At 38.5% G+C, this 24,642-nt stretch overlaps 1 protein-coding gene across 1 annotated transcript; it reads left to right on the forward strand.

The window, feature by feature from the left end:
* Nucleotides 1-11,561: 11,561 nt before the first annotated feature.
* LOC311064471 (uncharacterized protein) lies at nucleotides 11,562-15,241 on the forward strand (the record flags this gene model as incomplete). The annotated part of the gene is made up of 4 exons (XM_084084300.1): nucleotides 11,562-11,619; nucleotides 11,698-11,772; nucleotides 12,605-12,682; nucleotides 13,947-15,241. The coding sequence occupies exons 3-4, from the start codon at nucleotides 12,664-12,666 to the stop codon at nucleotides 15,239-15,241; spliced, it is 1,314 nt and encodes a 437-aa protein (XP_083940426.1). The 5' UTR covers nucleotides 11,562-11,619; nucleotides 11,698-11,772; nucleotides 12,605-12,663.
* Between the last annotated feature and the right edge of the window lie 9,401 nt (nucleotides 15,242-24,642).

Below are 24,642 nucleotides of genomic sequence, written 5' to 3' on the forward strand. Positions count from 1 at the left end.
CTCAGTGATGAACAGATTGCGTGATGGTTAGATAAATACGGTGAGACAATGGCGGGGTTAATGCAGGCAAAGACGGACATGAAAGAGGCACGCACACCAGCTCCTTTAACCACCAGACCCGCCAGAGGGGGCCTCAAAACCCACAAAACCACAGGGATGGGGGGGGGGGGGGAGATTTGAGTCTGGCATGCAACACTTCATGGCCTTGATACGGTCTGACTGAGAGAGAGGAGATTTTCTTCCTATAAGAAGCACACAGTGATGGAAGAAGTACTATTTATTTTAAGTAAAAGTAGAAATACTGCAGTGTAAAAACACTCTTGCAAGTAAAAGTCCTGTATTCAAGTAAAAGTAAAAGTACAAAAGTATTGGCATCACAATGTCTTGAAAGTAACAAAAGTAATAGTGCTCATTATTCAGAAATGTCCCATATCAAGTTTTCAAAATGTATTAAAAAAAATGAAAATAGCAGATCTACAAGCTCACAATGTGTCGCAATGCGACGCATTGTGAGCTTGTCGATCTGCAATTTTCATATAGCCGAAATATATATAGGCCTGAAGTGGTTAATGTATGTCTGTAATAATAATCCAAATCTGCAAAGTAACTAAAGTTGTCAAATAAGTTTTGTCGAGTAAAAGTACAATTTTTTCCTCTGAGATGTATTGTAGTGGAGTAGAAGTGAAAGTATTGAAAATTGGGAATACTCCAGCAAAGCAAAAAAAAAAGACCTCAAAATTGCACTGAAGCACAGTACTTGAGTAAACGTACTTAGTTACTTTACGCCACTGGAAGCAACCACTTTGAACTGAGAGTATCCCATCATAGTCAGAGGAAAGAGGCCGTATAAGACTGACAGGAACAACAGTTCAAAACGTGACACACAGATCTCTCAGGGGCTGATGATTTGACATGGTGTAAATCATCACTGTGAAGAGAAAAGACATACTGTAGTGTGATTTTTTGGACGGTATAAGCTATGGAAAACTTCTCACGTCTTTGCTTGGCATGTCGATGTTATGATGGCACCCCGACCCCCGGTCTTGTGTAATTGTTGTTTTATCTCATGGGCTTATCTGTCAACAGCAACACACAGGGCCTTATTTTGTCTTTTAACCTCTAGTGGGTCAAAGACATGTTAAGCAATGTCAACAGCCACAAAGCTGACTGTCTTGACATTCAAATTAACCTGTTAAATCCGGGAACGCATCTGTGTCATTTTAGATTTCTAGCTATAGCCTACAACCATTGTTTTATACTTTGGCTATTTAAAAAATAGCAGATATACAAGCACCGAGTGCCGCGCTATGAGCTTGTGGATCTGCTATTTTGATTTTATCGTGAAAATGTGTGAAAATCTTTGAATATAATGTATATGTTTTGAAACAATATTTTGAACTCAAATCTTTGCTTCTGGGGGTTTCTGGGGGCTTCTGGACCTAGAGAAGCCCCCAGAAAGAATTACAAGCTCGTATGAGCTTGTAGATCTGCTATTTTTGAATAGCCAAAGAATGAAATAGGACTTATAAAATCAAAAATGACACAGATGTGTTCCTGGATTGAGTGGGTTAATGTTCATCTCCACAGCCACATACTGCATCAGTGGCAGTTAGAAATAAGCATGTAGATTAATGTAAAGGTGTGATCATGTGTGCTTATATGTAGTCAAATACATATTATAGTATGTACTGTATGTCTAACCAGAATATCGCCTCTGTCGGGTGGAAACCTCGTATGTTCAAAACTGTTACTTTGCAGCAGTGGTGGAAAGTAACTAAAGTCGATTTTATTAAAGTACTGTACTTAAGTACAATTTTGAGATATTTGTACTTTACTTGAGTATTTCTAACTTCCAATACTTTTACTTCTACTCCACTACATCTCAGAGGCAAATATTGTATTTTTACTCCACTACAATTATTTGAAAACTTCAGTTACTAGTTACTTTTCAGATACAAACTATGATATAATGAAACATTAACCACTTTACCCCTATTTTATACATAGGCTATTTGAAAATAGCAGATCTACAAGCTCACAACGCGTCGCGATGCGACGCGTTGTGAGCTTGTAGATCGGCTATTTTCAAATATTTAGTACTTTTACTTTTGGTACTTTAAGTACATTTTGATGCCAATACTTTTGTACTTTTACTCAAGTACATTTTTAATTTTGGACTTTTACTTGTAACAGAGTATTTTTATATTGCAGTATTGGTACTTTTGCTTAAGTAAAGTACTTTTTCCACCACTGCTTTGCAGGCCATGTTGGAGCGTGTGTGAAACATGCAGGCTGACATTATCTGGTTTATTGTCAACCAGCATCTGCCATCTGTTGGGGATGGAGTTGATGGCATGAGATCCTTGGTGCTTGCGTGTGTAAACACATCAGGCCATCTCTATAGCAGTTGGACTTTACATGTAGCCTATGAAATGTGATCCAGATCTCCACTCTGTGGTTCTTAAAGGTGGATTTTAAGTGTGATCTGAGCCATCATACATTTCCTCAAGAGTGGACAATGACATTTAACCCATTAAGACCTGAGGCCGATTCAACAAATGTCTTCTAAATCCTAAAATGTTCTGAAAGTGTCTTATGTTGCTGAATATCAGTCAGTGGTGCTCAAACGTTTTCATGTCAAAATCATATGTATTTGGCCGCCAACCCCCATCTCAAAACTATTTTGTTCCAGGGACCCCCAGAAGCAAAGATTTGAGTAAAAAATGTTCGCTTTACAACATTTATATTCAAAGATTTGCAAAAATGTTCATGATAAAACAAAATGCAGATCTGCTATTTTTAATAGCAGATAATATTTTTTTTATGGCCAAAGTATAAAATAATAATAATGGTTTAAAGTGGATTTAAGTCTGATCTGTGCCATCATACATTTCCTCAGAGTGGACAATGACCTTTACTGAATCACAAAGGTTGCTTTGTGTTTATAATAGCCACGTTAGTCAGTTTCAAGTTTTGAATTTAGTGCCGCTCTCAAATCTAATCATCTGAATAGTGCAGTCCTTTTTTCCTGCAAATGATATCGATATCAGCTTCATATTCATAAAGCGTTGGTTCCATAAATAAATGTCAAAATAATGGACTAATATAATTTAGTTCACATGCATGTTTTTTTTTCCGGTCAATCAACAACAATGGTCTCTTTGTAAAGAAAGAACACGGTCCACTCGTTAGGGTTCATTCACGGCCAATTAGAGCCAATTGGGGGTCATGTCAATCAGCGGTTTGCGTGACCTTAGATATCAGTGATTGTAAAGGGTCTGAAATGATCCTCCAAACACACACTCATGTCCACCAGACAGATTGTGATCACAGACTGTTTGTCTGGGCCTTCTTCTTGCCACTGTCACACGCACACCTCGTTTGATGACACTCCCCATCACAACGTCTAGTCTGGGAAGCCCGACTATTAGAGCGCTGTTGTTTGGGGGTGGGGGGGGTGTCTTTGTACACGCGATGGTCCCAGCCTGCCTCACAACCAGTACTCAAATATCTTACTTAAGTAAAAGTATCAATACTGCGACGTAGAAATACTCTTTTACAAGTAAAAGTCCGGAATTGAAAATGTGCTTGAGTAAAAGTACAAAAGTGTTGCTATCAAAATGCACTTAAAGTACCAAAAGTAGAAAGTACTCATTATGCAGAAGGTCCCATTACACAAGTTTTCAAATCTTTTGAAAATAGCAGCTCTACAAGCAAGCTCACAATGCGTCGCATCACGACTCATTGTGAGTTTGTAGATCGGCTATTTTCAAATAGCCAACGTTTAAATAGGGCTGAAGGGATAATGTATGTTTTGTAATAATAATCAAAATCTAGTAGTAGTAACTTGTAACTAAAGTTTTCAAATAATTATAGTGGAGTAAAAAGTACAATATTTGGATCCAAGATGTAGTGGAGTAGAAGTAAAAGTATTGGAAATTGGAAATACTCAAGTAAAGTAAAAAATACCTCAAAATTGTACTTAAGTACAGTACTTAAGTAAATGTACTTGAGAGCAGATTTCTGAAGTGACTAAGAGTTCAGCAGACACAGTGACTGTTCCCTGACCCCCTTTTCTTGTGTGTTCTTATGCCTGCCCGGGCCCCATGGCATTCTTTAAAATGCTTTTTTAGTCTCAACTTGTTACTGTAAAGTTTCCATAAGAGTCTTATGGCGTCTTATGATAAGACATGTGGGGAGGTTTAGAATCGGAGCGCTTCGCGACGCATTCAGAGCTTGTAGATCTGCTATTTTTGTGACGTTTGTGTGATTAAGACCTGGAACTGTGTCATTTTTAGATTTGAGCTAAAAAGCATTATTTTACACCTTGGGCTATTCAAAAATAGCAGATATACAAGCTCACAGCGCGGCACCGAGTGCCGCGCTGTGAGCTTGTAGATCTGCTATTTTTGAAAATTCGTGAAAATGTGTACAAATATTTGAAGATATATATATTTTTAAGCGAACATTTTTAACTCAAATCTTTGCTTCAGGGGGTCCCTGGAACAACATTTTTGATGGGGGTCCGCGGCCAAATACATATAATTTTGGGGGTCCTTGACATGAAAAAGATTGAGCACCACTGATATAGAAACATACGTTTTTCAGAAAACTGTTGAGATTTAGGAGACATGTAGAATCGGCTTCAGGTCTCAATGGATTAAGTAGGGCGTTGATGTACGACAAAACACAAAAAGTTAGAATATGGAGATAAGAGGTTTCTGCCCGACAACAACAATTATACCCGAGCCTTTCCATTGGATGACAATAAACCTCAATGGTGTAAAACAGGCCAATGCTTGTGGACACGTAGCACTTCCTAGAAAGGTCAGAGGTTAACGTAATGTTTAGAATGTCCATTCAAGGAGGAGTCTCTACGGGACTCTGTTCTTGTATGAGAAGTTTATTTTATCTGTCCTTTATGTTCCCTTTATGTTCCTGTGTTGTCATCATAAGTCAGGAACTGACTGCAGAGCCAGCTTGTACTGTAGCCAGTGATGGAAGAAGTACTAAATTATTTTACTTAAGTAAAAGTATCAATACTGCAATGTACTGTAGATACACTCTGTTACAAGTAAAAGTCCTTTATTCAAAAAGTACAAAAGTATTGGCATTAAAATATACTTAAAGTACCAAACGCAAAAGTACTCATTATGCAGAATGCACCATTTCACAAGTTCAAAATGTATAACAGTCTTTTGAAAATAGCAGATCTACAAGCTCACAATGCATCACATCGCGAAGCATTGTGAGCTTGTAGATGGGCTATTTTCAAATGGCCAAAATATATATATGGCTGAAGTGGTTAGTGTGTATGTAATAGACCTAATAATCCAAATCTACAAAGTAACTAGTAACTAAAGTTTTAATATAATTGTAGCGGAGTAAAAAGTACAATATTTGCCTCTGAGATGTAATAGAGTAGAAGTTAAGGTACTGAACATTGGAAATACTCCAGTAAAGTAAAAAAGACCTCAAAATTTTACTCAAGTACAGCACTTGAGTAAATGTACTTAGTTACTTTAAACCACTGACTGTAGCTTGAGCCTCCAACACTCTGCACATCCTGTTTCACTTCATATAACATCATATAAATCCTCAGTGAGGACATGAGTTTAGATTATTATGGGCTGAGTGCCGTTTCACTCTATTTCTGTGTGTTCTTGAGAAGAGGTTAAAAAAGTCAGTCCTACAGTTTGCCCACTGTCTGTCTGTCTGTCTGTCTGTCTGTCTGTCTGTATTGTAAAAGCTGTAAATAATATGGCAGATCCATTTGCTGTTGTGAGAGAATGTTTTAAAATCTTTAAAGAGATTTATTCTCCGGTAGAAAACTCAAAGTGTCAACTTTGAGATACATTAGCATCTTTTCGCCGGTAATCAAATTGTTGGCTCAGGAATGTAACAAAAACTAAACAAATCTCCATTCATTCAATGCTTCATGGGGTGTATTAATTGATAGAAAAGAAGTAATTTTTTGGGCGAACTACTCCTTTAACATAAAAATGTCTGTCGGGTGTAAACATCATACGTCCAAAACATTTACTTTTCAGGATTCAAAAGTAGCTGATCTACAAGCTCAAAAGCTTGTAGATCTGCTACTTTTTATGCTTTTGTGTGATGCTGTGGTAACGTCCAAGTAGGACATTCATTCAGAAAAAAACTAAGTTAGAATATGGAGATGGTTTCTGCCTGACAACAACAATATAATGTATACAATATTAGCACAATCATAAAGTGGGAGAATCAGACAACCTCTCCCATCCATCCAGTTTTCTTTTTAAATCTACTCTCTCGTTAATTACATATAGTGTTCTCTCAGTTGCCAACAGCAGGAGGTATTGTGTAACCGTTTGTGTTACAAAACCTAGTTGCACACCATGGGGTACACACACACACACACACACACACACACACACATTCACATCATCATTTAGGAGGGAGGCCGCGTTAGACAATGAATCGCATGCAACTTTAGATTGTGTGACAAGACATCCTTACTAAATTATGCGCCTAAAGTAATTCAAGCGTCAGTCTAAAGAGACTGATTAGTTCCCATCTGCTGTGTGCTAGCCAGGCCAGTGTTAGCTAATAAATGCTGATGGCTCCCCAGAGACATTTCATCCCCAAACACGTCTGCCTTTTACAGAATGAGCTTATCTTAAAACCGGGAACGCATCTGTGTAACCACTTAAACCATTATTTTATACTTTGGCTATTCAAAAATGGCAGATCTACAAGCTCATAGCGCCGCACTATGAGCTTGTAGTTTTGCTATTTTTGAAAAACTGTGAATATTTGTGCAAATTTTTGAATATATATATCTTTTAAGCAAACATTTTAACTAAAATCTTTGCTTCTGGGGGGTCCCTGGAACAAAACATTTTAAGATGGGGGTCCGCGGGCAAATACATATCTAACTAGAAAAAGTGCTCCTCGGAGCACAGGTCTCCGCCAGGTCAGGCACGTTATTGTGGCCAATGTGAAAAGGGTGCCATTTCTTCCTAGGCCTTTCATTGAGGCATTTTGTTCCAAAAATATGTTTTGCAAAAATGTACCCGCTCTCTAAAGTACCATGTTTACTGCGTTCATGAATTGGGGCATTTTGTTCTAAACGGACCAATCCTGCAAACTTTGGAAGCCAATAATAGCCAATCAGGATGGAATAGGAAAAATCAGACAGATCGTCACGGAAATCACATGCTGCGTTCATGATTTGAGGCATTTTGTTCAAAACTGACATATCCTCCAACTTTGGAAGCCAATGTTAGCCAATCAGGATGGAATATGAAAAATGTGCTGCTCGCAGACGGACGGACGGATAGGGTGCAAAACATAGTCTCTGCCACGCCTTCGGCCTGGCGGAGATAACTACACTGTAGCCCTCTATATATACACAGTAGACATGACTTGACATATTGTGGTTTTGACTAAATTATATAAAGTATGTGCCACACAAAAAAGTGGATCCAATGCAAAAAAACTATTGAGTAGTAGCCTACTGTAATAATAAAAATGTGGATCACATAGCCTCAGGCCACATAAATCATTAACATGTTTACTGTTTTATGACAACCCTGTGAGAGGAGCATTCGATATTGAACTTTAAACCATCAGTCACTCTAGGACTTGACTACGTGGAATTGAATTATTAACTGATCATACGCACTATAATTTTGTTATTGTCCTAAAACCATTTCGCTAGCATTTCAAGTCTAAATCATGAGCAGTCAAAGGTAAGAGATTCTCCTTACATTTCTCAATCTTTAAACTACAATCACTGGATGTTTCAGGGTTTAATAATGTGGAGATATGATTGCAGTGTTACTGGATATTTCAAGGTGAACAGGTACCGTATTGTGACTGTCACCATGCAATAAAGATGGCTCCGTACTAAAGTGACATGATTAAGTGGCTGCAGTTATGAAAAAAAGCACTTTACCCTAAAAAAAAAAGTGCAACAAAAGGTTTCTCAACAGTTTTTAGGTGTCCTTAACATACTTAATGTATACCAAAGTCTGACCACTAGAAAGGTGTCATTTTCAAGATTACATTACCCTAATTCCTTCATTAATTAGCCCTAACAAGTCATTTCAAGTCTAGGAATATATTGGACCTGTCCAACGGACAGATACACATATACAATTACATAATGGTGAAATCCAATATGTTGTGTGCAGGGGTGTAGTGGAGGGGGGATGCGGGGGATCTGACCATCTTTTCAGCGTCTAATAGCCTAGTGAAAGTAAATGAAATTTGCTCTGTACAAACCCCATTCAGCAGTTAATTCATTCTGCAGTTTTAGTGGCCTTGTAAAATAAAACCAGCAGAATAAACATGCAATATTCTGTCTTACCGCTCGTCAGTAGAGTTGCAGCTTAATTCCATACATTGCATTGATTAGATACACAGCTACAGAAAACACAATGCATTTTCGTCTAGGGTTTTCAGTGCTCCTAGTGTAAGATAGGCTACTTTTCCATAATTAATTGCACAACTTTGGGTCAGCTGTTTTAACTAAAAGTTCTGGCCTATGTTGTCAAATATCTCACTTTTCCTTGATATTCACTCTGATAACATTTTCTGCGTGATGGGATGACATTCATAGCAGCAGCAAAAGCATGTAATCTTCCTTCAATGAACACATATAGTCTATGGATGGGACACACACATTGACAGGTGCATCGTGGTTGGAAGGCTACGGGATCACACCATAACAATTACAATACTTCCGAGATAAATCTCTCCACGAACATACATTGAGTGTGGCTGTGTATGGAAGAAATGCAATAAGCGACGTTCATCTTGAGTAACTGCTGGTGATTGTAGGCTACAGTAGGAAATAAGACTGGAGCAAGTGTAGCAGGGCTATGTAAAGCAATGACTACGCCACCCACACATATAGGAGTGAAGGATCCTTTAAACACATTAACCATATACTGTATATATATATAGATATATAGGACTGAACAAGGTAAGGTTCCCCAGAAAGGTACAGGTTCAGAATGAACAGAACCAGAGGCTGATGTATCAAATGTGTCAAGTTTATTCAAACAGTTGGTATAAAAAATAGTCAGGTTAAAATACAGAAAGGAAGAAAGCGGTTAGTATTACTAGGAGTTCTGCAACGGGACTAAACTCAAAAGGCAAAGGGGCAATAAGGGTAAGGGCTTCGGGGCCTCTAAAGTAAATATACCAAAATTAAACAAATCAAATCCAAATAATGCAAAACCAAAAGCAAATAAAGGCAAATCAACACAAAATACAAATACGCAAAATCAAAATCATGCAAAGCTACTTAATGGCCCAGTATAGCTCTGTCCTCAGTCAACCCTATTGCACACAGTCCAATAGTAAAAACCCAGTCTACATAGTATATATGGCACTGTGGGAAAAATAGTGATGGTTAGTTCAGCTCCTACAAAACATCAAATAATAAAGCATTAGACCAACCCTCCAACAATTCATCCCAGACATAGGGCCCCTATAGCAAGATGACAAAATACACCAAAATAACATACAGCAAAATAACAAACATACCCAATGAGTCAATATATGCCCATGGCTCCCATTGATATAGGCCTGCACAGCCACAGGGTACTGCTGCTCAAAGGACCTGGAGGCTTCTGGAAATACAGATATTATATTATATAGTATAATTAACAACAGGCCTAATATTGTCAGCCTATCTAAACTCTTATATATATACACTCTTGCTACAGTGAGTTATAAAAACCTTGTCATTTGTTTCAGATTGTCTTACCGAGAATTAGTCTGTACCCCTCATGCCTCCAGGTCTCTCTCACAAACACTCAAGCCAGGCTTCTGGCTAAACAGGAGGCCACAAACCTGGCCACCCATCTTTATGCAGTTTCCTTAAAGGGCCAGTGCTACACAAGCATCAGATAAATTATATAAGTTGTAGTTGTAACTAGTAACTACTAGGAACTATGTAGAATTTTGCTGGGGTAAAAAAAACATGATATGCTCTTGTTGCCATGCATAGGCTCACATGCCATGCATAGGCTCACACATGCATTTTTGTCATTCATATGTATTGATGTAATTCACATTTTAATGCTGTTCATAACATATGCTGTGTAATGTTTTTTCATATTGGTCAAGGTCCGTTGTCACATTGTTTTCATATTACGTCTGCATACGCACGCAAATGTGCGTGCACATGAATGCGTGTGCATGTGTTATAAGGGCCCTCCCCCACTTCTAAAAGTAGCACTACATCACTGGTTGTGTGTGACTGACCCCACTGAGTCACCCGTTGCAAGTTAACTAAGTTACTATGTATAAAATTACCACCCAGTTATTTTTTTTTACATTTGTTTTTTACTTGAATCATGATATCTAGAAAAACTAACAAAACAAAATGAATTGTCCCAATTTTCAGCAATTCAGAGGGTTGTAGCAGAGAATATTGGCAGTTGATAGATAGTATTGCTTGCATTATTGAAACGTTGTGGATCAAATTTAGCTCAAACTAAATGTATCTTTGACTATACACCCCCCCCCCCCCTTTCCAGAGGAAAATACATGTTCTTGCACTCTGAACCAATCCCTCTGCTCCCCTCCCCCTACCACCTCGGATTAATGTCATAATTCCTCCTCTCCATACACATGAACAACATTAAACAGATTTTCGAACAACTTTCTGATTACCACTCCAAACAGATTACATTATTGCAGATGTGTTTAGATCACTGGAAGCATTTTATCTGGTGGTCTGTTTGAAGGTGCTGCTAATTTCCCAAGAGGAATTGTATCTATGGTATTCCTATGTGTTGGTCTGAATTTCATTTTACACATTTGTTTTATGTTTTAATGATTATTGTGTGGTTTGGGTGTTTCTATCTGCTTTACACTTGGTTTAATGTAAAATTGTTTTGTTTATGAGTATGTGGTTTTATTATGTCCTGTCTTTGTCGGTTTTTGTTAAGTGAGTTTGACAAATTCTAATCTTATCAATGTTGAAGAATTAATCATTGAAACTTGAACCAATTTCCACGCACACAAGGAAGATTGCTGGTCAAAATACACAAATTATGTAGATAAATGTGATGAATGTTAGGTTTATTAATGTGTTTTTGTTTTTTATACAGGAGGAGACAAGGCAGAGTCCGGAGGTTAAGGTGATAACACTGTTTCTTATTTATTGACAGATGAAACATTAACTGTTATTGTGTCATATCGCAATGTGTTGTGGTTGAAAGTGGTTTAAACTGGTACAATACAAACATACATTAAAACACTTACATTTATTTATTACATATTTTTATTTGCAGTCCTAATATGCAAAGTGTCATGAGCCAGTGTGCGTGGTATATTGACATGTTTCAAAAATACAGAAACATCAGACGGAGTCAGCAGACAGAAAAAGACAACCAACTGAAACAGAAAAATGAAGAGCTGAAGATGAGGAAGAAGGAATTGGATGGTGTCATCATAGAAAACACACAAGTTGGTGAGAATTAGATCATTACAAACATTATCTCACTAGATACCGGTTCTCTTGATGATTGGCCAAAATGTAACCTGTCATTGCAGCTCAGCAGATCTGTAATCTGAAGACTGAATTAGAGAAACTGAGAACTGCATCAGCCGAAACGGGTCAGTAAGCTGAGATATGTTTTCTTTATCCATGTTTTAGACATTAGTAAGTTGATCAATAATTATGTTGTCCTTTAGAGAGGGGATATACCTCTACAGCAGACCCCAAGCTACCAGTCAGGAGGAGATGGAGCATCAACATTCCTTCAATAGGTCAGTAATCAACATGTATATGAAATGCTATGCAACTACAAACAAATCATCCAATTTCATCTAATAGTCTAATAAGCCTTTATTTGTTTCTATTGCCAATACCTCCACTGTTGTCGTTATGTTGCAGAGGATGGAGAGACCAAAGACTCCACTCTTCCACTGAGGAAGACACAGAGTATGGGGCTTCAGTGCAGTTCAAGCAGTGAGTCCAAGTTACCCTTTCAAACATGGTGTGATATAATACAATGATCACACAATGGGATCATCATATGATATCATTTAGAATCCTTTGTACCATAGGGATATTTAAAGGAACTGGGTTGAGCATATGTGTATTATGTGTAGCAAAGTACCACCAACATACCAGATGGGCTGGCCAATACCTTCAATCTTCAAACAGCATCAAAGGTATCAATAACATGTTAAGAGATTTCTATGTAATTATCAGAAACAGCAAAGGATGACAGGCAGAGCTGCACAAAGATGATATTAACTGGTTATACTTACAGTGGGGGAATACTTTCTTGTAGACATAATTCTAGTAATGACATTTGTATTAAAACTATTTTAAATGTTCATGTTGCCATATTTGATAACTGTTTTATAAAAGCATTAAGCTATAACTCAACCTAGGCCATGATATATTGTCATTATATCCCATATTAGGGAAACTCTTCAACCCCACTGACAGGCCAATATTGCTTAAATACAGCATTAAAGGTCTGTAAATTACTGTAAACACAAATGTAGTGGCTACATGGCTAAATCATCTCTGTCTGTCTCCTTGGTTTCCTGTCCACCAGGACTGTTTAATTGATGTGTTGTGTTACAGTGGGTGCAGAGACCACAGATGAAGACTCTACTCTACCAGTGAGGAAGAAGAGACGCAGTATGGAAAATCCTCCAGAACGTGAGTTTATGCTGCTGTTTCAAAGTGTCCAGCAAGTAACATATAAGTGTGCATTATTCTCAAAACAAGACAGATTGAAAAGATAGTGGAATTTGTTCACAGATGACACCCACCACACTCCTACCACTCACCAAACCTCTGGGGGTGTAGACTACTCTAATTTGCCTACTCTGATACAGAGTCACCAACCACACACCAGACAGTGAAAGGGTTAGGCCAGGGTAACCTCCAGACTGAAAAGTTTCCCCAACCAACCAATCGCTAGTGTGAAAAGGACATGTGGTGTCTACAGCTGGCTTGAAAGGATATTTCACTTTAAAAAAGTTTTTAAGTTGCTTGATTCAGTATTTAGATATTTGATATTCATTTGATCAGACACGCCCCCTTCCTATACAAACCCATTATAACTTCAAACTCCATTTTTGACATGTTAGATTCATCAAAAACACCCGTCCTTGGTTCTGGTGACCCATCTTGTCCTCCTAATATGTGAGGGGCCGTGTTTTTTTTATTACTTAAAAAATATATATATATTGTATTATTATTTATTTAAAAGGACAATATATCAGTCACCAGAACCAAGGACGGGTGTTTCCGATGAATCTAACATGGTTAAAATGGAGTTTGAAGTTACAATGGGTTTGTATAGGGAGGGGTAAAATGAATATCAAATATCTAAATACTGAATACTGACTCAAGCAACTTAAAAACTGTCCGGGGTGTTCCCAAAAGCCTGAGTAGACGATAGAATGACCCACACTTTTAAAAAAAAAAGTGAAATATCCCTTTAAGGCCTGTATCATGCACCTCTGTTTTTCAAGGACCTCACATGAACTAGATTTTGGAGTAATACTTAAATGTTCCAAGGAATGGATTCCAACTTAATATCACTGCACATCTCACTTTTACCAACCATGATTCCAATCTCCCCATCACAACAGTGCACACATTTGACACGTGACACGTACACATGACACGTACACTTTACATGATACAGATGCTACGCTATGAAGCAATGAAGAAAATACCAAAGAGATAATCGGAATGCCCCAGAGCAAGACAGCAGTTACAGTATGACTCTCACACTTTTCAAACAAACACTCTCGAAACTACACTTATGTGATGTTTTCACTATGATCTTGAAAATGTGTCTGGGATGCTTACACTATATAAATCACTGTACGTGTTTTCATATTGTATGAGTAATGTGGACATATGAGGTGCACATTTATTTATACATCTTTTCCATTATGTTGTGTTTCAGTGGCAGCAGACAGCAGTTTGGACCCACTGGTGTCCCCCACTGTGTCTGAGCTGAGACTGGTGCTACTGGGAAGGACTGCAGCTGGGAGGAGCGCAGCAGTAAACACCATCCTGGGCAGAGAGGTGTTTGGTGCTGAGGCCAGCTCCTCTGAACTGAGCCAGAGAAGTAGGAGGAGAGAGGGGGAGGTCTGTGGGAGACGGCTGGTGCTGGTGGACGCTCCAGACTTCTCTGGATGCTCTCTGGTGGAGACGAGGCAGGATGTGGGTCTCTGTGTCAGTCTGTCTGCCCCAGGACCCCATGCCTTCCTCCTGGTCCTACCGGTGGAGTCCTCTGAAGGAGAGGCGAGAGGGATGATGGAGACATTACGGGATATGTTTGGAGAGAGCTGCTGGGGACACAGCATTGTCATCTTCATCCACAATGACAGCATGAAAGAGCAGAGTGTTGAGGAGTTCCTCCAAGCAGCCAGTCAGGAACATCAGCAGCTTGTAGAAAAATGTGGGAACAGATGTCACCTTCTCAACATGAAGGACATCAGCCATACTGGTCAGGTTTCACAGCTGCTAGAGAAGGTAGTGAGCATGGTGACAGGAAACACAGAGAGCTTCTACAGCACTGAGACCTACCAGGAGGCAGAGGCACAGGTCATAGAGATAGAGAGAAAGATTCAGAGGGACAGGGAGGAGAGGAGACACATGGAGGAGCAAGAGATGAGGGAGAGGTTTGAGAAGGAGCTTAAGGAATATCTGAGGGAGAAAGAGGAAACCATCCAAGAGCTTAGGGGGAAAATATGTGAGATTGAGTATCAATTGACTGAACTGGAGAAACAAATCAGGGAGGAGAGGGATGAAGAGAAGAAAAGAGAGCTGGAACAAGAGCTGAGGAATGAGTCTGAGAGAAGAGAGGAGATGGAGAGAAAGCTGGAGATGATTAAAAAGGAGAGAGAGAACGAGAAGAGAGAGATGGAGGAGAGACACGGACAGGAAATAGAGGAGATGAGAGAGGTATATGAAGGAGATGCCAGGGCGGCATTAGAGAAACACCTGAAGAAGATAATCTTGCCTGAGATCTTCAGCAACATCATGACCTTAAAGTCAAAGATGCAGAGAGAGTTTAAGAGACAACTGGAGGAGAAGAACAGAGAGATGAAAGAGTTAGAGGAAAGACTCAAACTTTGTTCAGTGTTGAAGGAGGAGAACCTCAACTTACTGGAAAAGAGAGAAAACATACCAGTAGAAAGAACATGTGATATAGAAGAAGGGAGAGGAGAGTCATGGTGGACATATATAGAATAGCTCTAATTAGCAACGCTCACCTCTACCTTTCTTTGCAAAATCTTAAATTAGACCCCAGGAATCATGCACTAAGTTCAAACAAGATTTCTCTTGATTTCAAATTTCTTTATTGTCTAATTCATGATGATGATGATGATGGAGATGATTAATCTTGATTGTAATCTTGTGTCATAAGAAAACATATTAGTTATAACCAGGGACAATTTGGCAGAGGTTGATATCAGGACTCATAGTAATTAATGATGTAAAGAACACTGGTCACAAGTCACATGACCAGATAAACTTCTTACTGTTATGAACAATATTAATAGGCTATTTGAAATGTCATTTTGTTATAGCCTACATGTTTTGGCTTCCACATTCTGTCAGAAACCATGTGTTGCTGAGGGAGCCTTTTTCCAGAATTATTGTCTCCGCCAGGCCGAAAGGCATGGCGAGAGAGTGTTTTTACCTATAATTGCACCGATCTGTGTAAAACTTTGTATGCACACTCCCTATAGGTCAAGGAAAAACCTTTGCCCTGCATTTTTTACATCTGCCTTTTACAGCGCCACCAGGAGGCCGACTTGTGTAAAACACATTTTTTTATACTACTCCTTCCAATTGCATCCAAATTTCACGCAAATCGGTACACATGATCTCTATAGTCATGTGATCACGACGGATGTGTTTGATTTTTCATACTCCATACTGATTGGCTAAGATTGACATCTAAAGTTTGCATTATTGGCTTGTTTTGAACAAAATTCTGCAAATCATGAACGCACCGTCCAATTGCGCTCAAACTTTGCACGCACATTCACACTATGTTGAGGAACAAATGCCACCCTTTTAACATTGGCCTGTTATAGCGCCACCAACAGGTCTAATTCAGCAAAACACATGTTTTTGACAAAATGCCTCAAATCATGAATGCAGTCAGTGTCCGATTGTCGTGCAAGGCCTAAGAAGAAATAGCACCCTTTTCACGTTGGCCTATTATAGCGCCACCAGGAGGCCACAGTAGCCTACCTGACCTGGCGGAGACCTGTGCTCCGAGGAGCACTTTTTCTAGTTGTAGTTGAACTGAACACATCTTGTAGGCTTGTTATAATGCTCAGTGGATTATTTACATGGGTCAAGCCTGACCCAGGTTTAGTTTGGCAAGTTATAGGACACCATATGTATAATGATGCACTAAATATCCAGCCATACAGAATGTTTTAGCCTAGAATATATCATTACACTATTTTTGTTAAACTCATTACTGTCACTCAGGTTAATATTGTAGGGCTATTTGTAAAATTCTGTCTGTCTGTGACAAACTTGTTATGCTAATGTACATATTTTTGTATTGCATTGAAATGCACTGGTACATGTTGGCCTCATATGACCTAGCACTTTGCTTGGAGCTTTAATACTGCTTTAATAAACAACATAAGTTGTTCAAAGATTGTGATGGTGTCTCATTATAAGTTTGAGCCCAGGTGTGGTTTTCATTTAGTCTGTAAGTTATGAATTCATACACAGTAAAAGTCTAAGTGTTAATTTAATTCAAATGAGTGAACAAATGGAACCAAAATTGACCCATCATGCCATGTGTACAGAACACTTTTTGGAGTTAAATCAACAATGAGGATTTTACAATGTAGGCTGCAGAAAAGGGGGGAAAAAACACTGCTAATGTTGAAAATGCAAATTAAGACTTTACTTTGGCTAAGTAAATTAATAAGTAACAAGTCAGGGAGTAATATGTAGAGTAATATTACCTTTTAAACAAGTAACAAGTAATAGGTAATATTACTGTTTTTGAGTAACTTTTCCTACACTGCTTAGCAGAAACACACTGGTTTCAGCATTAATGCACTTCTTTATTCATTTATAAACTCATCTCTGATGCTTAGCAGAAAGGAGGGAAGCACATTGTAGAGACTTAAAAGAATCCATCCACAAATCACTGTTAATGTTGAGAGAATATTGTTTCTGCTTTTTGTCTGCTGGGGAGACAAAATGTTTTCTAAATCAGTACGTTGCTATATCAGTAGTTCTCAAACTTTTTCATGTCAAGGACCCCCAAAAGGAATAATGTATTTGGCCGCGGACCCCCATCAAAAAATATTTAGTTCCAGGGACCCCCCGAAGCAAAAAATTGTTACAAATGTTCGCAAAAATATATATTCAAATATTTGCACACATTTTCATGATTTTTCTAAAATAACAGATCTACAAGCTCATAGCGTGGCGAGCTTGTATATCTGCTATTTTTTTAATAGCCAAAGTATAAAATAATGGTTAAAGTGGTTAAAATCTAAAATGACAGATGCTTTCCCGGTCTTAATGGATTAACTGACTGTAACCATTCTAGTTTATCAAGCCACCTCCACTGTTTCAAAGTAACCACTCGGCTAATCCTGAAGGTAATTCACTTTATTGCATTTCATGTGGAATACTAAGAAACATATGCCACAAGAACAGTCTTCTTTAACAACCAGAATAGTAATCGTTCTTACTGTAACATAGAGTCCGACTCAAACACCATTCCGTCCTCTAGAAAGGACAACATTACCTGACATATCTGACTAGCAGAATATTCCAAAGGCTCAACAAATTAAATTACAACCACTCTCGGTTGATTTATACAAAGGCAGCATGGATAAGTGGAGATCAGGAGATCAGGCCTGATAACATACATAAAAACAACACTTCTCAGACAAGGTCTGGGTTACCTCCATTCTCCTTGGTTTAAGCATCATAATTCTTAATGTTCAGATTTCTGACTGTGTCAAACTCTACATAAAAGTTGGTTCACAACTGGAACATGATGAAAAGGAGGAACAATCTTAGTAATTCTGTGAAAATACTGTAAATAAATATACACCAACATTTGACTGCCAATTTCAAATTTCTAGAAGGGACAAGAGTCTGCACACTCCTGGTGTGTACACATGGAAACAAATGGAAAATGGTTGGTATGCATCACACTTTGACAGTGTACAGAAAAAATGGTACAGTCAAGGAGATATTCCAGGGAACGTAATAGCTAGGAGTGTTAACACTTTTGAGTTAAAAACTCCGGATTTTGCAGTATACTGTACACATGAATGAGAGGATTTTAATCAGTGAAACTAGATGTTTCTGTATATATTATATTATATTATATATGTCATATACCTAGGGTTCAAACCCGGGTGTCCTTCATGAGACTAAATGTGATTGTGACAGATTATTATTATTATATGTCTTTGTTTCCAGTCAGGTCAGCCTGTAGCAGTATTTCACAAACACTTGGTTGGAACCCATTTGTATGGGTCAAATTTTGCTGTAAATAACGATCGACAAGCTCACTGCAGCGCGTGGCACTCCCAACAGTGCTGCAGGAGCTTATAGATCTGCGGTAACGGCACGAAACAAAGTATAAATATTGCTCTATAGAGCAGGGATTATATATTTTTATAGGCTTATAACACATAAAAGCTTCAAAATGTACAGTTTTGTTCCATTTTCATAGAACAAAACATGAAAATCATTTAAGCTTGTGTTAACCACAGACATGATTTTGGCACCTAGCCAAAAACCCACGAGAAAACCCATAGAATTCAAGACAAGGGAACCAGAAACTACAAACTACAAAGGAACCTGCTTAAATCCTCCTCCATGTGTTTTATGGTATTCAGTGCTGAATAAAACGGGTAGTATATATATTGGTGTAGATGGGTTCTTGAAACCGTGGACTAGGTGGGGTCTGGGGTGGTGGGCCTTGAAAAAATGAGTATTGTTTTCAAGGGACAGGTCAAGTTTGTCAAAGTCTAAATAGTGTTTTGGAGGCCTCTCTCCAGCTGTCGTGCCTTACACTCTAGGGGGAATACCTGCAGTATTGACAGGAATGTCTTACCGCTAGGCCTGATGACGGGTCAATGAAGTCAGCCCAGAAGCCTTCTGTTTGCAGTGCATAGCAGATCTCCTTGGCTCCAGCGATAAACTGCTCCAACACAACAATGGAATCTATTAGTCTTGTGCAAGGGATTTATAATTCTTGTTTGAATTCATTTAACACTTAACCCATTTAATCCGGGAACGCATCTGTGCCATTTTAGATTTTTAGCTATAGCCTATAACTATTATTTTATACTTTGGCTATTTTCTTTTAAATTGTGAAAATGTGTGCAAATCTTTGAATATATATATAATTTTAGACAATATTTTTAACTCAAATCTTTGCGTCTGAGGTCCCTGGAACTAAACTTTTTTATGTCAAGGGCCCCCAAAATGATATGCATTTTATCTCAAAATATTGTGTTCCAGGGACCCCCCTCCACACATTTCCACTATTTTTTCAACAAAAATGAATGATAATTTATGTTCGATCAGTCGATTAATCATTCCACTCCTAATCGTAGCATAGATAGCACCCTCTTTAACCACATTTAAACCCCAGCATCCCAATCGACAAAAATGTATCTACAAGCACACAAACGCAGCGCGTTAAGACGTGTTGTGGGCTTGTAGATTGGCTATTTTTGGCGAGGAGATTTGGTGTAGAGTGAAAAAAGTGTACCAAGTACAGTCTACAAGAATGGAGCGTTTCAGTGGCTGGTTAAACCTCCTAACGAACTTGAACACCAAACATACCTTGTCCAGCATCTCCCTCTCTCTGTCGACATCTTCAGTCCATGCCGTCATGTCATTCTGAGCTTTTTGGGTTACCGTGACAACCGTCATGCCACTGGATGGGGCCTCAGGAAACATTGATTGGAAATCTTTTGATTTGAGAAAAAAAAACATTGAGGGACATCACAGCCACCGAGGACAGTGTACCAAAACTGAGACCTGAATTGTTATGTTTTGATGCTCTCTGCTGGCCATAAAATGAACTTCAGAAATGAGACAATACACAAGATAATGTAAAGAGAAGAAACAATCAATGTATGTGTGTATAAAGACTTTAAAGCAGTGGATCGGCCCTGGAACAAAATATTTTGAGATGGTCAAATTTTGGGGGTCCTTGACATGGAAAAGTTGGAGCACCAATGATATAGCAACATATACTGTTAGGATTTAGAACACATTTTTAGATATGTAGGCTATTTGGCAGCGGACCCCCATCTCAAAATGTTTTGTTCCAGGGACCCCCAGAAGCAAACATTTGAGTTACAAATGTTCACTTAAAAAAAAAAATATTTGCACAAATTTTCTAACATTTTTCAAAGAAAATGCAGACCTACAAGCTCATAGCTTGGCACGCGGTGCCGCGCTATGAGCTTGTAGGTCTGCTATTTTTGATTAGCCAAAGAAATCTTAAAATGACAGAGATATTTATATATTGTTATTTATATATTGCATTTCATGTGGAACTCTAAGAAACATATGCCACAAGAACAGTCATCTTTAATAACTAGAATAGTACATTCTTACTGTAACATAGTGTCCGACTCAAACACCATTCCGTCCTCTAGAAAGGACAACATTAACTGACATATCTGACTAGCAGAATATTCCAAAGGCTCAACAAATGAAATTACAACCACTCTCAGTTGATTTGTATAAAGGCAGCATGGATAAGTGGAGATCAGGCCTGATAACATAAATAAAACACTTCTCAGACAGTCTGGGTTAGCTCCATTCTCCTTGGTTTAAGCATCATAATTCTTAATGTTCAGATTCCTGACAGTGTCAAACTCTACATAAAAGTTGGTTCACAACTGGTACATGATGAAAAGGTAGAACAATCTTAGGAATTCTGAGAAAATACTGTAAATAAATATACACCAACATTTGACTGCCAATTTCAAATCTCTAGAAGGGACAAGAGTCTGCACACTCCTGGTGTGTACACATGGAAACAAATGGAAAATGGTTGGTATGCATCACATTTTGACAGTCACAGTGTACAGAAAATAGTAAAGTCAAGGAGATATTCCAGGGAACGTAATAGCTAGGAAGGCGATAGTGGCAGAAATCCTGTGTAAACACTTTCGAGTTCAATTAACACTCTGGATTTTGCAGTATACTGTACACATGAATGAGAGGATTTTAATCAGTGAAACTAAATGTTTCTATGTATTATTTATGAAGTTATACATCATGGTAAATGTACAAAATCAGGAAATGTTCCAACCGGTAAATGTCTATATTTTCCAACAGAGCATCTCCAAGTCATAAAAACTAACTCCACTGGATCTTTAAGCTGCAATTCTGCCATCCTTTTATGTCATACCTGGGGTTCAAACCCGGGTGTCCTGCATGAGACAAAATGTGATTGTGACAGATGTACATTATATGTCTGTTTCCAGCTAGGCATAGTGCAGGCAGCCAGATCAGCCTGTAGCAGTGTTTCATAAACACATAATTTATGTATGGGTCAAAAGTAAATATCCCTTTTTTCCTTTTAAAACAATTTTGTAATGATCAATTAAAATATATTGTAAGAAAACTAAATCCAAAATTTTTCAACAGAATTTCGTTAAAAGAAACAAAATCAAAAGGTACTCCATAAAAGTAAACATTTTAAGAAGTAGTGAAAATAGCAGATCTACAAGCCCAAAATGCATTGCGACGCTATTTGTCGTACCAGAATGATATATAGGGCATACTGTAGGTTGTTAATATTCGTGAAAAACACAAGTGTGCATGGAGGGTCTCAGCTCGACTGTCAGATATAAGGCAAAAGAAAAAAGGTTGTGAACCACTGCCTACCTGCATAGTACACCAACACACCTGAGCAGACCAGGTGCAGTACGCCAGATCAGATGTCAAGTCATCTTTATATTATATTTCACATCGTTACCCTTTTGTTACTCCGTACTTCTCTACCCTTACCTGTATCTTTGTTTTGACAACTGAAGTTCCCTCTCCCACTTAAACCCTACACTTAGTTGACCAGATTCCCAAGGGCTCTATATACCAAGTCTAAATACAATAAAGTCTGCGTGGCAACTCAGCCGGTGAGGCTCGAAACATCCAAATGGTGGAAAACAATACATTTTAAACTGGAACTGCATGGAGCATGATCCAATGTGCAGGTCTGAATCCCTAGTTTTTGGATTCAGACCTCTGCCCGGCACCTGGCACTTTAGTGAGTGGATGTGCCTGCTTTATTGTTTGTCTCCATTGTCACTTGTCCCTCCGAGCTTTTGCTCGACATTAAAGATCTTGCCGGAAACAGCCCCGAGTAGGGATGCTAGGGTAAAGATCTATCTATGCATGCTAGGATTCAGTAAAGATCTATCCATCCATTTCTGAAGTTCTTCCAGGAGACAATCCTCAGGGGAGATATTGTGCTTATGAGCTTCAGGTAGTAAGTAGGTGTCATACTCAACTATAGTGCGTACCAAAAATCCTAAAGGGGGCGTCAACAAGTGTCATTTGGTAGCGTCGGACATCTTTGTGGGGTATAAACAGGTTGACTGGCAAGCACTATATGGTCTGTATCAGTGGTTCTCATACCTTTGCATGTCAAGGACCCCCACATTAAGAAGTATTTGGCTGCAGAACTCCATTTGAAGATATTTTGTGCCAGGGATCCTCATACAAAATCTGTGTTAAAATTAATATTCCACATTTTTTCAATATACAATTTTTTAGAGTTGAGATGCGGCACATTGTGAGCTTGTAGATGTATATAGGGGTTAAAGTGGTTCAACTGATTTTTATGCTATATTAACACATTTTGCTAGGGACCCGCCTGGAACCTCCTCAAGGACCCCTGGGTGTCCCTGGACCACACTTTGAGAACCACTGGTCTAGATTTCTCAACAGAAGAGTTGGGAGACCATCTCCAACCACTGCAGATGTGCTAGTTATATTATATTAACATACCATACAAATTGGTAACTTAAAATATCATTTTATTCATTAAAATAAGTTCAAGACTGCAGCTTTGAAGAACTGAAGAAATTGAAAGAACTGCAAGGGACCAGGACGCCATTCTATCTAATCATTTTGAGGCAGATCCATTCGATTTGACCACCAACTCTGCTTTAAAACAGCACTATGTAACTTTTTAACAACTATATAGCATATTATGTCCCACAAAATGATAAAGTTACATGTTTAAGCAATAACAATCATCCTTCCATAAATGTATAGACGCAGGGGGGTCTCTGCTAGGGGGCTTGACTGTATTACTATGTATAGGAGACAATGAGTTTTATCCTGGCATTTGCCAAGGCACACAAGGCAGAGCTGCCAGTCAAAGTGACGACTGGCCAATCACAGCGCGTCCTCGCCGGACATCCTTGCAGAGAATATTGGGTAATGATGAGGTCACCCCAAACTAATAGGCATGCAATGATTCATCGCTTAATCGATTCAAACTGGTGACAATTTAACTGTATTTAATAAAAGATGTATCGTGATGTAAACAACAGAAAAAAAGATCTTTGTGAGAATTGATTAAAAAAAAGTATTGAAGAGGATAAGCGAAAACAGTATTGTAAAAAAATACTTAAAAAAAAGAAAAGAAGAAAACTAATTTTGTCTTTAACTCATTCACGGCCAGAACTTTTTTTTTTTGCGTTTGCCCACTGCCAGAGATTATTCATTGAAAAAAGAAAAAGTACTCAAGAGCCGAGATACAGAAGTTTTAAGTTAACAAGGAAGTGGATGGGAGTCTAGATCTTCGAAAAATCATATCTCCTTGGTCTTTGGGTCAAATTTGAAAAGAAAAAATATATATATATATGTTTTTTACGTCAGTGGCAGTATTGGTTAATTACGTCAGTGGCAGTGGATGAGTTAATAAATCGTGAAAAATCGCGCCATGAACCTAGTATCGTGATTCCAATCATATTGTGAGTTGAAGGAATTTACATGCCTACAAACTACATAGTGCTGCTTTAAGATGAGCTAGAAAAAAATATATATATATATATATTTTTGTAATATTTCGTCTGATTCTCACATTTTCCAGGGAAAGGTTTGTTGGGAAATGTCTACATAGTCCACTCAGCTCTGTCTCGGTCACATGAAGGCGAGGCTCAGACTGAAGATTGGCCTAAAGATGATGCACCCTGAAAAGATGTGCCCAAATAAAAGAAGAGGCACCCGGGGTCCCAAATGTCAAAACATTTCCTGTTCTCCTACATTTACCATAACATATGGCTATAACTATAACTCTGATTCCCAGAACACATACCCTATAGGTATAGGTCAATAAAGCGCCGAAAAATGACAGAGCCACAAGCTCACAACGCATCACATCGCGACGTGTTGTGAGCTTGTAGATCGGCTGTTTTTGGCACTCAAACGTCGTCGTACGTGTAGAGTGCCAACCAAGTATAAATTAAACATATCGTCTCTGTCGGGTGGAAACCTCATGTGTCCAAAACCGTTACTTTCCAGGATTAAAATTAAAAAGCATCAAAAGTAGCAGATCTACAAGCTCGAAACGCGGCGCTTCGCGCCGCGTTTCGAGCTTGTAGATC

The sequence above is a fragment of the Gymnoscopelus microlampas genome (assembly GCF_963454915.1).
Source record: "Gymnoscopelus microlampas genome assembly, chromosome: 17".
Classification (NCBI taxonomy): domain Eukaryota; kingdom Metazoa; phylum Chordata; class Actinopteri; order Myctophiformes; family Myctophidae; genus Gymnoscopelus; species Gymnoscopelus microlampas.